The following is a 16,218-nucleotide window of genomic DNA, read 5'->3' as shown; positions in this document are numbered from 1 at the left end:
CTGGACGCTTCAAGACATGATTCATGACGCTTTATCAGCTTCATGACGCATCAGTAAGTGAGTCTAGTCGAGGATTAAGCTGGATAAGGCAATACACTTGTTAGTTGAAGATTTTAGTTGGATCAAAACACTAGTTTAGTTACTTTTGTTACACTCCAAACATATTAAAAATAAACAATGCTTTAGTTGTTGAATCCAAATATTATAACTCATAAGTTCATAACAAATGCTTTAGTTTTCTGAATTCAAAATTAAATAAAACCAAACACCAAATCAAAGATGCTAATCCCAAAAGTAAATAAAAAGAAAACACCAAATCACACTTCTTATTCTTCAACTTTATCACCAACAAGCGACAAAAAGATGGAGATTTCTCTTTTTCACCATCAACTTCATCTTCTGCAAATAAGAATAATAAAAGTTAGTTAAATATATATTGAAACATAAAACTCTAAAATGTATGATAATGTGAACAAATACATATAGACAAAACTATGAAGAACCCATGGCGGGAACTAGATCTTCTTCTTCGGTGGAAAGTGAGTTTTCAAACTTCTTATGATGGCTCGAAGAAGCTCCACCAATACAGATCGATGGCGCTTGGGAGACCGGAAGCATCATCGACCCTGAAACCACCATCATCGGAGCTCCATAACGTTGAATCGCCTTCTCTCTCTCTCTCTATCTCAATATTTTAGGTGAAAGAAGAAATGGGGACTTAGGGTTGCGGGTCTTCAAAATCCCGCAGGTTAACCTGTAGCCCATCCCACTTTCGGCTCGCCCCACTTTGAACCCGTCCCGCAAGGCCCGTAATTTTGCGGGCTTACCAAATGTTGACCCAATCCCGCCCTGCAGCAAGTTTTTACGGGTCAGGCCCGTGGTCCAGGTCCTTGATTGCCATCCCTATAAAAAACCAACAGAGATGTTAAGAGCGGGAGAAGGGGACCAACAGTGCTCAAATCGCCCACATAGCTTCTTCACATCTCCAAATCGCCCACATAGCCTTCTTCACTTCTCAAAATCGCCCACACATTGCTTCTTGTGAGATCAAATCACCCACACATTGCTTTTTGTGAGATCAAATCACCCACATAGATCACACAAGCTCAAATCTCCCATATGGCCTCTCCAAATCGCCCACATAGCTTCTTGTGAGCTAAAATCGCCCACATAGCCATTCCAAATCGCTGACATAGCTCACACAAGCTCAAATCTCCCACATGGCATCTCCAAATCGCCCAAATAGCTTCTTGTGAGCTTAAATCGCCCACATAGCCTCTCCAAATCTTCCACATAGCTCACACAAGCTCAAATTTCACACATGGCCTCTCCAAATCGCCCACCTAGACTCTCTCTCCTCACTTCATGAATCCAAATCGCCCACATAGCTCCTCACATCTCCAAATCGCCCTCATATACTCTCTCTCTCTCTCTCTCTCTCTCTCTCTCTCTCTCTCTCTCTCTCTCTCTCTCTCTCCTCATTCCATGAGCTCAAATCGCCCACATAGATTCTCTCCTCATTCCATGAGTTCAAATCGCCCACATGGCTTCTCACACTCTCAAATCACTCTCATAGGCTCTCTGAGGTTTAGCGAGTCTTTCATTATGTTCTCCTTTGAATCTCGATCGAAATGTCTCTCGTTTTGTCTCAATTGGAGTTTCCGTGACATTTTACAGTAAAAATACCAAAGACTTGTTTTCTCGTAAAAGTTCGAATCAATCGTATGCGACGATAATGGTTAACTTACCACCAATGTTATCTCGGTTAAAATGTTGGTTTACATCATCCCATAGGAACAGCGCTATGGGAACCAACATCATATAAATATGTAATCTCTCTGAAATTAATCGTAAAACGTTCAAATCAAAAAATGGTCCGAGAATGTCTAAAACGCGATAAAAGGCAACTTACTATTAAAATGAGAACAAATCCAAAGGATAATGACGGTTTATTCGATTTTGATGGAAGATAAATGGAAAAGAAGATGAATGTAAAACTTCCAAGATAAACATGAAGATCGAGAAGATAAGAAAGATTTCCGTGAAGAGATAGATTCAAATCGAGGGCAAAAAGGAAAAGACGGCCGACCTTGGAGGCATATATAAGGAGCGCCTGGGCGAGCAACACGAGAGACATAAATATTTCTTAGCAACTTAGGCACTTAGAGCAATTTTAGGCATTTTTGTTTTGTTATCGAGCTGCGACTCAGCTAGCTCGAAGTTTAGGTGGTTAGAACTATGGATCCCGCTGACAGCTCTTGAAGCCAAGACTTTTAAGACCTATTGTACGATTGCCACACTCATACAGAGATTTGAAATAAGAACATCGTTACTTTGCTCTCAAGTTTTGATTCATTTTACTTCGTCTATTTTAGTATTTTGATCTCTTGTCGTTGGCTTAGTAAATTTTCGAGACTTTAAGGAAATTAAGGGTTTCTTTGCTTTCTTCCGTTCATTGAAATCGACAGTGTGAATTTCGGTTCCCAAAGTCATGTCACAATCTGCCATATAAGATGACAAATATTTGCGGTGCGTTGATTTTCTAAGCGAAGCCATATAGCTTTGTGACACGAAGTTCCGTTACCATAGCCTATGATTCATTGTCGAGGATATTATTTGCAACATAGTAACTCGATTTAATTGTTTATTGTCAACTTTTGTGCAATTCCAACAAAATTTATCATTTCTATTGGATTGGCATACGACCAATAGAATATTCTAGTATATGAATATTCTATTTTTTAGATTCTCCTTGTATAAAGTCACTTACTGTTATTTTTGGATGAACTACTAAGGCGATTGTGTTGGTCATGCCGGGATTGTAAGAACCCATGGATCTTTCCATGCTCTTATATGAAAGCTTGAATGCATTTTTTGTCTAATTTCCAAAGTCAATAACGGCCTAAGTCGTCTAACTACCATTAAAGTTTTCCATGTATAAGAAGGGTTATCAGTATCTATTGCGCACAAAGATGAATTGAGCCTATGTTAAGGTTCTAGGAGTCTAGAACTGATATATCCGTAGGAGAGTATATTGGAGAGAATATTGTTGTTACAATAGTTAGAGATAAGGACGAGGAGATTTGTAGTTATCTTGTGTCGATGACTTGTGTATATAACCTTGTACGTAACAAATGTGTGAATAACAAGTTATCTTCTCATAGTTTCTCTTGTCTTTCATGGTATCAAAGCCACACAAGGCTTGAAAATTTGTTTGGTTCATAGCCAAGAAGAAATATGGGTGACAGTAAAGAACTAGTGGGTTCATCAGGAGTAACGCTCGAGAGTAGGATGTCGCCATATTATTTGGCACCCTCGGACAATCCTGGTACGTCGATCACACATGTGATCTTGAATGGAGAGAATTATGCCGAGTGGGCGCTGGAGCTGGAGAACGCATTGCGTGCTAAACGTAAGATTGGATTTGTGAATGGAAATTTGAAGATTCCAGATGAGAAGGAGAAGCCGGCGGAAGCTGAGATGTCGAGGACAGATAACTCAATGATAGTGGGTTGGATCAGGGCTTCTATTTCTCCGGTCATCAGATCAGCCGTGCATTTCTCTCCGGATGCCTGCAAGATGTGGTCAGATCTTTCAAAGTGCTTCTCTGTGGGGAGTGTCGTGCGTGTTCATCAACTCAAAGCCGAGCTTGCTTCGTGTAAACAAGACGGTTCCAGTGTGATGGATTACTTTGGAAAATTGTCGCAAAAATGGGAAGAGTTGTTGAACTGTAAACCCATTCCGACCTGTACGTGTGCAACAGGAGAGATATATGCAAAGGAGTATGAAGCAGAGAAGGTTCATCAGTTCCTCATGGGATTGGATGATTCAAGGTTCAGCAACATTGTCACAAATATCATTGGGCTGGAACCATTGCCAGATCTTAACTCTGCTTATCAAAGAGTGATCCGAGAAGAAAAGAGATTGGGGAGCTCACGTCTTGAGCCTAAGAGGCGTCTGTGGGGTTTATGATGAAAAATGTGCAGCGAGAAGGAGATGATGATCAAACAGTGAGTGGTGCGATGGCTGTGGTTGCAAGAAGTTGTGCCTCGGTAGTGTGCAGCTCATTGGATTTCCTGAGTGGTTTACGGAAAGAAATCAGACGAGTGGTAGAGGTGGCAGAGGAAGAGGTGGCAGAGGAAGATCAAATTCCACACGAGCTAATGCGGTTCAAGCTCAAAACCCTGCTGGGAACTCTGCCTGGAATCAAGGATCATCGGTTCCACAGTTAACGCCCGAACAATGGGCGTCTCTCACATCATTGCTCGAACGTCAGAAGCCGTCTCCAATCCCAGACCGGTTAAACGGTATGATACAATCTGGTGAGGTTATCACTGAGACTGGAGCATCGCATCACATGATGTTGTTAGTTGATGTTCATCATATTGTTCCCTGTCCAGTGAGCTTTGCGGATGGGAGCCAAGTTATGGCTACTAAAAGTGGTTGTCTGCGTCTGTCCGAAAAATTGAAATTGGATCATGTCTTATTTGTTCCAAATTTGAATTGTACCTTATTGTTTGTTGCGAAGTTACTGAGACAAACTGGTTGCTTGGCTGTATTCACAGATACTTTGTGTATTTTGCAGGACCGTTTTACGAGAACTCTGATTGGAGCCAGTGAAGTCAAAGATGGTGTCTATGTTTATCGGGAAGTAACAGTGGCGAGGGTCACAGAGTTAAAGCTTCAAAGGATCAGGCTTTGTGGCATCGTCGTCTAAGACATCCTGCTTATGGTGTTTTGAGTTTTTTACATTTTGTATCTGGTGTTAAAGACGTCCCAAACAAGTTTGGTGGATGCGATATTTGTTTTCAGTCTAAACAAACAAGATAAGTGTTCTCAGAAAGTCTTAATAAAAGTTTAGCTCCATTTGATTTGATTCATGTTGATCTTTGGGGACCCTATCGTGTATCTTCTTCATGTGGGGCAGTGCAATTTCTCACAATTGTAGATGATTTTTCAAGAGCTGTATGGATTCATCTACTGCTTGAGAAAAGTGAGGTAAAGAAAGTGTTGCCGAATTTCCTCAATCTTACATATCGGCAGTTTGGTAAACTAGTTAAGACGGTGAGGAGTGATAATGGGACGGAGTTCATGTGCTTGTCGAAATACTTTGCAAAGAAAGGAATAGTTCATCAGACATCTTGTGTCAGCACTCCTTAGCAGAACGGGCGCGTAGAGAGGAAACATAGGCATATACTCAATGTCGCGCGCTCAATACTCTTTCAGGCTAGTCTTCCTGTTCGGTTTTGGGGAGAGAGTGTTCTAACAGCAGCTTATCCCATAAACAGGACGCCGACAAGAGTACTGAATGGAAAGACGCCGTATGAGTACTTGTACGGGAAGCCACCATCGTATGCGGAGGTTAAGACATTTGGGTGCTTGTGTTTTGTGCACCAAGCAAGAAGAGACAAAGATAAGTTTGGAATACGGAGTAAGAGATGTGTCTTTGTTGGATATCCTTTTGGAAAGAAGGGATGGAAGGTGTATGACATGGAAAAGGAGGAGTTCTTTGTCTCTAGAGATGTGGTATTTGATGAGAAGTTTTATCCTTATGCAGACAAAGAAGTGGCTGAGACTCGTATGGTACCTCAGATGATGTTTGTGTGTGATGATGAAATTAATTCCGACAGGGGGAGTGGTGAAGTAACTACTGCTGATACTGTTGGTGAAGTAGTTATCGCTGATATTGTGGGTAAGAGTGCAGATACTGAGGTGGCTCAGAGATCAGAAACGGAGATGCACATACAAGTGCAGGAAGAGACACCGCAGATCAGTGATTAGACTGTAACAGAAGAGGCTCTTGGACGTGGTCATAGAAAAACAGTTCCATCAGTCAAGCTACAAGATTATGTAGTTTACAATGCACAAGCTGGTTCTGATAAACATGACACCATCGCCGGTCTGCGATCAGATGTCTCCTCGGCGGTGCCAGGTAAGACACAAGTACTCTATCCCATTACCGATTATATATCTGATGATCAATTCTCAGAGCATCACAAGGCCTCTCTCGCAGCTGTTAGCGCTGGAGTGATACCTAAAAATTGCAAAGAAGCTTTTGCAGATAAGAGATGGAACAAGGCAGTGAAGGGTGAAGTTCATGCTCTTGAGTTGAATTGTACATGGGATGTTGTGGATCTTCCTCCAGGAAAGAAATCAATTGGAAGTAAATGGGTGTTTACAATCAAGTACAACGCAGACAGAACAATAGAGAGATACAAAGCAAGGCTGGTATGTTGTGGTAATCATCAGGTGGAATGTGTAGCTTATGAGGAAACTTTTGCACCTGTTGCGAAGATGGACACGGTGCGCACACTACTGGAGGTTGCAGTGGCAAAGAACTGGGAGGTTCACCAGATGGATGTGAGTAATGCATTTCTTCATGGAGATTTGGAGGAAGAAGTGTACATGATATTACCACCGGGGTTTCATTCTGAAGAACCTGGAAAGGTATGTAGATTGAGAAAATCTTTGTATGGACTAAAGCAGGCTCCAAGGTGCTGGTTTGAGAAGTTGACGGAAGCCTTAAACAGCTTTGGTTTCGTACAATCTTATGAAGATTACTCTCTGTTTTGTTATGAGAAAGATGGAAGATATGTGCGTGTTCTTATTTATGTTGACGATCTTATTGTAGCAGGGAATGATCATGAGATGTTGGAGAGATTCAAGAAGTATATGAGTAAGTGTTTTCTCATGAAAGACCTTGGAAGAGCAAAGTATTTTCTGGGCATAGAGATTGCGAGAGGAGCTGAGGGGATGTTCTGTCGCAGAGAAAGTATGCACTGGATATTATAAATGAGGTTGGTTTGCTTGCGAGTAAACATGTGTCTACTCCGATGGAAGTGAACCACAAGCTTCTGCAAGAAGAACGAGGAGAGCAGGGTCCACTATGCAAAGATCCTGTGTGGTTCCGTCGAATAGTAGGTAGACTGGTGTATTTAACTATTACTCGTCTGGACTTGAGCTACTCTGTGCACATACTGTCTCAAGTGATGCATAAGCCACAGGAGGAGCATTGGAATGCTGCGATGAGAGTTATACGCTACTTAAAGGGAAGTCCTGGTCAAGGTATTATGCTTAGAGCTGATAGTGATTTCCAGATACGAGCGTTTTGTGATTCTGATTGGTGTGGATGTCCACTGACGAGATGCTCACTTTCAGCTTACATGGTGTTGTCGGGAAACTCGCCGGTGGCGTGGAGAACCAAGAAGCAGGATACGGTTTCCCACTCCTCTGCTGAGTCTGAATATAGAGCGATGTCGGATGTGTTGAAGGAACTTAAGTGGTAGAAGAGGTTGCTTGCTGATCTTGGAGTAAAACATGATAGTCCAATGGACTTGTACTGTGACAGCAAGTCAGCCATCTACATTGCTGCGAATCCGGTGTTTCACGAGCGTACGAAGCATGTTGAGAAAGATTGTCACAGTGTGAGAGATGCGGTAAAAGCTAAGCTGATAGCGACGCGGCATGTTAGGACGAACGAGCAGCTAGCGGATATTCTGACAAAAGCGTTGGGAAGCTCTGCATTTCATTACTTGTTGTCCAAGCCCGGAGTGTGCAATCCACATGCTCCGACTTGAGGGGGAGTGTTAAGGTTCAAGGAATCTAGAACCGATATATCCGTAGGAGAGTATATTGGAGAGAATATTGTTGTTACAATAGTTAGAGATAAGGACGAGGAGATTTGTAGTTATCTTGTGTCGATGACGATGACTTGTGTATATAACCTTGTACGTAACAAATGTTTATCTTCTCATAGTTTCTCTTGTATTTCAGCCTATATAGTATTTTCTGCAAAGAATTCTTGCAAGTAGAAAATTTGGAAACTGAATTAATTTTCATAGTCGTTTCGCTAACAAATCCAGATTAATCTCATTGATCAAACGAAATCCAAGGTACCTTCTTCTTTTGCGTTGCATAGTGTAGTGACCCACATTCCGGTCCAATGAATTCAGGTCGAGGCCCAAACCCATCCCCAAAAGCCCATGGTATTTTCTATAAAAACTCAGCTCTCCACTTTGATTTCTTACAAACTTCAGAAAAGAAAAAAAAAAGTTAGAGAGAGAGTGAGCTAAGGAGAAGAAGTGTGATCATTTTGCAGTGAGTGGGTCGCTGGAGCTCGTCGCCGGAGCAATCGTGTGCCGTGATCACGTTCAGCTCGCCACCACCGATAACCGCCCAAGGTAACGCCGGAAACCGCATGCCTTATGTTTCAGTTTCGGTTCCGTTTAGTAAATCACCCATAACTTCCTAACCATTGATAATTTCCTGCATCCAAGACCACCATCGTGTTCCTCTCGACGAGACGAAGCCATAGACACCAACAACGCCGCAATCGGAGTCCGGACGAAGCCGCTAGAGCCTCCCGAAGTTTCGCCTCTTCGCACGCGTGAAACGCACTCGCCGTCGCAGTCCGCCGTAGGCGCCGCCTATTCCGGCCACGTGCCCTCGTCTCCGACCACCGTTCGCTGGGGACGCCGTGCCAGGCCTCCGTCCTCCGCCACAGCTCCGCCGCAGCCGGAAATCGCCTCCGCCGTCGCCGCCGGCCAACTTTCTGGTAAGACGCCGCTGCCCTCTGTCGCCCTCCGCTGTCGCCGCCGGTGACCGACACCGGTGACTCAGTCAACTCGGCCGAGTCAACTTGGTTGACTCGGTAAACCGGTTGGTTGACTGGTTTAACCAATTTAAATTGATTTCAGTTTAGTTAGGGTAAACCGGTCGGTTTAATCAAATAGATTTCTGGTCAAACTTGAGCGGGTTGACTTTTCCATTAACCTTGACCAGACCCGTTTTTAACCGTTCAAAAGGCGTTCTGACTCAGAATTTCGATCTGATTTCAGATTTGGAGTCTATTTGAGCAGCTGGAGTTCATATACACTACTTTTCTATTGCTAAGGTGAGGGTCTATTCCCGAACTTTTTGTACACGGCTTAAGACCTCGAATAAGTATAACTTATTCCTAATATGTTTCGTCTGCTTGAAATCGAGTCTGTCATTGTTTGTTTTAGTTTTAGATTCTTTGCTTAAACCGGAACTAGGGAGTTAGATGATTCAACACTTGATTGCTTTGCTTAATGTAAATTCTTAGTTAGAATTGTTTTTGCCGGATACAGAGATGGACTTCTGTATGCCGGATTGTATGAGAGGCTACGGCCAGTCAGTCGACCGGCTGGACCGTAGTCTGGTGTGGTCGATAAAGCATCTGAGGGCGGTGACACCGAGCACTCTCTCGGAAGTGTTTGTTTGGCCTGTTAGTGGGCAGCGAGTGCGCGCCTCGCTAGGATCATTTCTTGTTGCTTGGGTACTTTAGGTGCCGTGTTTGACATGTATTAGAGATTAAATTATATTTATTCGGAGTGCTATGTCCGGGTCCATGGACTTCGGGGTAGCATCTCATACCTCATTGGGCGATTCCCCTGTCGCTCATCCCTCACTCCTCCCCCTTTCAGGTGAGAACGACGAGCATGAGTGATTATTGGACTGGTGCTACTGGGTTTTGGGCTTTTATCGCTTTTATCGTTTATTGGGCTTTTGGGCCTTTGGGCTTTTATCGTTATATTATTTCCTATTTCAGACTTTCAGACTTATATATTTTGGACTTATGTTGTTATCGGTATTTGCAGTTTGGACCTTATGGTATTGTATTTGACCCGATATTATAATCTGGAGTTTATTATTATTTCAGTATTTATTTTTATGTTATTTTTCGCATTTATATTATTTCGAGAAAACCGGGTTTTACATTTTTGGTATCAGAGCGGGGTTCCGACCCGGCTCCGACCCGGGATGGCGATTTTCGGAGACTCGGTATTATCTGGTTTTATTCGGTTTTCCAATATTTCTTGGGGATTTGGGAATTTGGAAATGAAAATAAATAGCACATTTCCGTTCAGTATCACTCCTTTCTAATTGTTGGTATTTCGGTGTTCGGTAGAAGTTGACGAATATGTCTTCGTTTCAGATGCCGCCAAAGAGGAGAGCAACACGTGCCCAGACCGCCAGAGATGCTAGAGAGGCAGGAGTCGAGCATGAGCAGCCCGCGGTTCCGCAGCCCGCTGCTCCACCGATTGATCAGGATGCCTTGAGACAGATTGTTTAGGATGCAGCTAGACAGGCCGCTCAGGATGCCGTTCAGCAGATTGCTCGAGAGGTAGCCAGGGAAGCCGCTCAGGAGGCTGCCCGAGTAGCTGCTCAGGAAGTTGCTTGTCAGATGGCTGCAGTTCAGCAGGGTCCTCAGGTTCAGGTGCAGCAAGGTCCACAGATTCGGGTTCAGCAAGTTCCACCGGTTCAGGTCCACCAGGATCATCAGATTCTCGGTCAGCATGCTCATCAGGATCCCGTTCAGCAGGTTCCCCTTACTCAGGTTCCATTGCAGCATGGCCCGGCTCAGCAGTTTGCTTATGGTGTTCAGGGTCTACCGCCACCACCACCGCGACCTCAGGTTTACCCGGTTTATGATGAGAGGGTCTACAGGCTGACGTGTCAGATGAGGAACATGGATATGGAGCCTTTTAGTGGGACAGTGGATGTTGTAGCTGCACATGATTGGAAGTTAGCTTTGGAGCGGAAGCTGGAGATTATTGAGTGTCCACCAGAGTCGTCGCTCAGATTGACTATGCAGTATCTTCGTGGATATGCTCTTATATGGTGGGAGGGAGTACGATTGAGTCACTTTGGGCCAGAGAGGCTTACCTTCGCAGACTTCATTCGAGAGTTCGATAGGAAATACTTTCCGAAGGAAGCTATGGAAAGGAAGAAATACGAGTTCGAGCATGTAAGCCAGGGTGAGATGTCTATCAGGGAGTATGAGGTTGTGTTTAACCAACTTCGCAGATTTGCTGGAGTGGGCATTTCCGAAGAAGACTTGATCAGAAAGTTTTTGAGTGGGATACAAGTGGAGATTCGCAACCGGTGTCGTGTAGTCACTTACCACAGATTGGGAGATTTGGTGGAGAAAGCAGCTGAGCAGGAGGCAGGTTTGGCAGAGGAGCAGAAACTTGCTAAAGAAGTTCATGTTAAGTCTGGAAAAGCTCCAGAGTCCCATAGCAGAGGAGGAGACCAGTCTGGGTTACCGACTTGTCCCCGTTGTCGTCGCCGACATAGTGGGAAGTGTCCTAGGTGTTTTACTTGTGGTCAGCTGGGGCATATTTCGAAGTATTGTCAGGTTAAGCCTGTGGATACGGTTCCAGTCAGACAGATTGAAGCACCAGCACCAGCAGTGGCACAAGTTTGCTTTGGCTGTCATCAGCCAGGTCACTTCATCAGAGATCGTCCGAGGAGGGGCAATGCGGCACTTCCACCATCACCGAAGCGTCTAGCCATCGCTCCACGTGTGTTTGCGGTTGGAGATCCTCAGGAAGCTGAGCCGATAGCGGGTATGTGCTTTTCCATACTTGTTGTGTTTGAAAATTTTGGTTTCATGGTTATCATGAGTAGTTAGTAAAAATTTTGTGTAGGATCGGTTTCGGTTGGAGGTGAGTCAGCTCATACGTTATTCGACACGGGAGCTTCTCATAGTTTTGTGAGTCCGCGTTTAGTCCAGTCTTGGTCCTTTCGGGGTGCCTTCGAACCGAAGGCTAAGTAGATTCAGACAGCCGGCACAGAGAGATTGGGAGCCATTGGTGTTCATCACGACGTACCAGTTTTGCTTTGAGGGATTGATTTACTCGTAGATTTGACGGAGATGGAGCTGAATTACTACCACGTTATTCTCGGGATGGATTGGTTGTCACGACATCGAGTAATACTGGATTTCCCGAGAGCGAGAGTTCATATCCCTAGAGCAGAAGGGAAAATCATATTCCAGGGGATTCAGACGCACCAGGGAGTTTCCATCGTCTCCATGTTGCATGCAGAGGAGTTATTGGAGAGAGGAGCAAAAGGATTTTTGGCGACCATTTCGATGGTTAAGGATGACGACCTGCGTGAGCTGCATGACATTCCAGTGGTTGCAGAGTACGAAGATGTTTTTGAGGCTTTAAAAGGGCCACCACCAGCTAGAGCAGACATTCTTACGATCGAGGTGAAACCAGGAGCAGCACCGGTTTCACGAGCTCCATACCGCCTCGCACCAGCTGAGATGGCGGAGTTGAAGAAGCAGTTGGAGGAGCAATTGGATAAGGGTTTTATCAGGCCGAGTACTTCACCGTGGGGAGCACCAGTGTTGTTTGTGAAGAAAAACGATGAGAGTTTCAGACTTTGTATTGATTACAGAGGTTTGAACAAAATGATCATCAAGAATAAGTACGTGCTCCCGTGTATCGACGAGTTGTTGGATCAGTTGTAGGGAGTTTCATGGTTCTCTAAGATTGACTTGGCGTCGGGATACCATCAGATTGCGATAGCAGAGGGAGATGTGCGGAAGACGGCCTTCCGTACACGCTATGGACATTATGAGTTCGTAGTGATGCCATTTGGGCTGACGAACGCACCAGCATCGTTCATGAAGCTTATGAATGACGTGTTCTGCGAGCATTTGGATAAGTGTGTGATCGTTTTCATCGATGACATCTTGGTTTATTCTCGGAGTAGAGAAGAACATGCTGAGCATTTGCGGATTGTGTTGGGTAAGCTTCGGGAACACTAGCTGTTTGCCAAACTGAGTAAGTGTAGGTTTTGGCAGAAGGAGATTGGATTTTGGGCCATGTGGTTTCAGAAGCAGGAGTTGCCGTAGATCAGGAGAAGATTACCGCCATTTCGGAGTGGCCGACACCTAAGAGTGCGACGGAGATCCGTAGTTTTCTCGGTTTGGTGGGGTATTACAGGAAGTTCGTCAAGGGTTTTGCGAACATTGCAAAGCTGATGACAAAGCTGACGGGGAAAGACGTCAAGTTTGATTGGTCAGGCGACTGCTCGATGAGTTTTGCGGAGTTGAAGAGACAGTTGACACAGACGCCCGTTTTCGTACTTCCAAGGCCAGGGATACCATATGAGGTCTACACTGATGCGTCAGGAACCGGATTGGGATGTGTATTGATGGAGGAGGGTAAGGTCATTGCATATGCATCACGCCAGTTGAGGCCTCACGAGGTTAACTATCCTACGCATGATTTGGAGTTAGCAGCAGTTGTATTTGCATTGAAGATTTGGAGGTCAAATTTGTATGGAGAGAAGGTGAAGATTTTCATGGACCACCAGAGTCTGAAATACATATTTACGCATGCAGATTTGAATTTGAGGCAGCGTAGATGGATGGAGTTGATAGCAGACTACGACTTGGAGATTACTTATCATCCGGGAAAGGCCAATCAAGTGGCAGATGCATTGAGTAGGCGCCAGAGCGATGTATCAGGAACTAAAGAGGTTCAGGAGCTTACTGGACACTTGCTAGTCTCAGATTATGTGCAGTTACTATAGAGGGAGAGTCAGTTGGCCTCGAGGCTGTGGAACAGGCAGATTTGTTGTGGAGAATACGCAGAGCTAAGGATGGTGATGAGGCTTTGTGTAAGCAGATCGAGATGGGGAGTATTGGATATCATACAGCTTCCAGCGGGATGTTCATGTATCGAAGCCGAGTTTGTGTGCCAGACGATGAGCCATTAAGGAAGGAGATCTTATGGCAAGCCCACCACTCGAATTTTTCTATCCATCCGGGGAATACGAAGATGTATAGGGATCTGAAGCGATATTACCATTGGCCTGGTATGAAGAGGGATGTTGCTTCATTTGTATCGCAGTGTCAAACATGTTAGATGGTTAAGGCCGAGCATCAGGTTCCTAGCGGGTTATTACAGAACCTGCCATTGCCAGAGTGGAAATGGGACATGGTAACTATGGATTTTGTGACGGGGTTGCCGACCACATCAGGAGGGAAGAATGCCATATGGGTAATCGTGGATAGACATACCAAGTCAGCCCATTTCCTAGCGATTAAAAAGACAGACGGAGCTGATCAGTTGGCACAGACTTACATCAGTGAGATTGTGAGATTGCATGGAGTTCCTATCAGCATTGTATCAGATCGGGATGCAAAGTTCACATCTGCATTTTGGAGAGCCTTTCAAAAGGCGCTTGGGACCAAGGTCCATATGAGTACGGCTTATCACCCGCAGACAGATGGTCAGTCAGAGAGGACTATCCAGACCTTAGAGGATATGCTCAGGGCTTGCGTCCTAGATTGGGAAGGTAGTTGGGTGAAGTATCTACCTCTAGCCGAGTTTTCCTACAACAACAACTATCATTCGAGTATTGGGACGACACCATATGAGGCTCTATATGGTAGGCCTTGTCGCATACCACTTTGTTGGACAGAAGTGGGGGAGCGACGTGAGATAGAACCAGCCATGGTTCAAGAGACGGTAGAGCAAGTTGAGATGCTCAAGGTTCGGCTTAAGGAAGCCCATGACCGTCAGAAGAGTTATGCAGCTAAGCGGTGTAAGGATTTGGAGTTCCATGTTGGCGACCTGGTATACCTGAAAATGAGGACATTTCAAGGAGGATCTAAGACTCGGAAGCTAAAGAAGCTTAAACCGAGATATATGGGGCCATATCCTATTTTGGAGCGGATCGGAGCAGTTGCTTACGGACTGGATTTATCAGGAGAGTTATCAGATTTCCATGACGTGTTTCATGTTCGGTTTTGAGGAAAGTCGTGAGAGAGCCAGAGCTCATTTTGCAGCAGCCACCTAGAGACCTTGGCAAAGGTATACGTGGGTTGTGTCAGCTAGTAAAGATATTGGATCGCCAAGTGAAAGCAGATCATGGTATGATGACCATGTTGGTCAAAGTTCGTTGGGAGAGAGATGGTATTCAGGAGGAGACTTGGGAGTTCGAGTCCCAGATGAGAATTGACTATCCGGAGCTATTTTCAGATGTCATTGGAGAGCCAGTTGGTGATTCGAATTCGGGGTCGAATTCCTTATTAGTTGGGGATAGTTGTAATGACCCACATTCTGCCCCAATGAATTCAGGTCGATGCCCAAACCCATCCCTAGAATCCCATGGTATTTTCTATAAAAACTCAGCTCCCTACCTTGGTTTCTCACAAACTTCAGAAAAGAAAAAAAAAAGTTAGAGAGAGAGTGAGCTAAGGAGAAGAAGTGTGATCATTTTGCAGTGAGTGGGTCGCCGGAGCTCGACGCCGGAGAAATCGTGTGCCTTGATCACGTTCAGCTCGCCACCACCGATAACCGCCCAAGGTAACGCCGGAAACCGCATGCCTTATGTTTCAGTTTCGGTTCCGTTTTGTAAATCGCCTATAACTTCCTAACCATTGATAATTTCGTGGATCCAAGACCACCATCGTGTTACTCTCGACGAGATGAAGCCATAGACACCGACAATGCCGCAATCGGAGTCCGGACGAAGCCGCTAGAGCCTCCCGAAGTTTTGCCTCTTTACGCTCGTGAAACGCACGAGCAGTCGCAGTCCGCCGGAGCCGCCGCCTATTCCGGCCACGCGCCACCGTCTCTGACCACCGTTTGCCGGAGACGCCGTGCCAGGCCGCCGCAGCCGGAAATCGCCCCCGCCATCGCCGCCGGCCAACTTTCCGGTAAGACGCCGCCGCCCTCCGCCGTCGCCGCTGGTGACCGACACCGGTGACTCGCCGGTGACTCAGTCAACTCGGACGAGTCAACTCGGCTGAGTCAACTCGGTTGACTCGGTAAACCGGTTGGTTGACTGGTTTGACCAGTTTAAATTGATTTCGGTTTGATTAGGGTAAACCGGTCGGTTTAATCAAATCGATTTCTTGGCAAAGCTTGAGCGGGTTGACTTTTCCATAAACTTTGACCAGACCCGTTTTTAACCGTTTAAAAGGCGTTCTGACTCAGAATTTCGATCTGATTTCAGATTTGGAGTCTATTTGAGCAGCTGGAGTTCATAGACACTACTTTTCTACTGCTAAGTTGAGGGTCTATTCCCGAACTTCTCGTACACGGCTTAGGACCTCGAATAAGTATAACTTATTTCTAATATGTTCTGTCTGCTTGAAATCGAGTCTATCATTGTTTGTTTTAGTTTTAGGTTATTTGCTTAAACCGTAACTAGGGAGTTAGATGATTCAACACTTGATTGCTTCGCTTAATGTAAATTCTTAGTTAAAATTGTTTTTGCCGGATACAGAGACAGACTTCTGTATGCCGGATTGTATGAGAAGCTACGGCCAGTCAGTCGACCGGCTGGACCGTAGTCTGGTGTGGTCTATAAAGCGTCTGAGGGCGGTGACACCGAGCACTCTCTCGGAAGTGTTTGTTTGGCCTGTTAGTGGGCAGCGAGTGCGCG

The 16,218-nt window shown here is 45.1% G+C and overlaps 1 protein-coding gene and 1 pseudogene across 1 annotated transcript; both read left to right on the top strand.

Annotated features, from left to right (window-relative positions):
* Positions 1–6,833: 6,833 nt before the first annotated feature.
* Positions 6,834–7,577, top strand: LOC106314757 (uncharacterized mitochondrial protein AtMg00810-like). The gene is made up of 2 exons (XM_013752586.1): positions 6,834–7,282; positions 7,349–7,577. The coding sequence occupies exons 1-2, from the start codon at positions 6,834–6,836 to the stop codon at positions 7,575–7,577; spliced, it is 678 nt and encodes a 225-aa protein (XP_013608040.1).
* A 365-nt stretch (positions 7,578–7,942) lies between these two features.
* LOC106314756 lies at positions 7,943–15,537 on the top strand (annotated as a pseudogene).
* Positions 15,538–16,218: the final 681 nt, after the last annotated feature.

The sequence above is a fragment of the Brassica oleracea genome, chromosome C9 (assembly GCF_000695525.1).
Source record: "Brassica oleracea var. oleracea cultivar TO1000 chromosome C9, BOL, whole genome shotgun sequence".
Taxonomy (NCBI): Eukaryota; Viridiplantae; Streptophyta; class Magnoliopsida; order Brassicales; family Brassicaceae; genus Brassica; species Brassica oleracea.
Note: the sequence above shows the minus strand (reverse complement) of the source record. Positions and strands in the feature narration are given on the sequence as shown.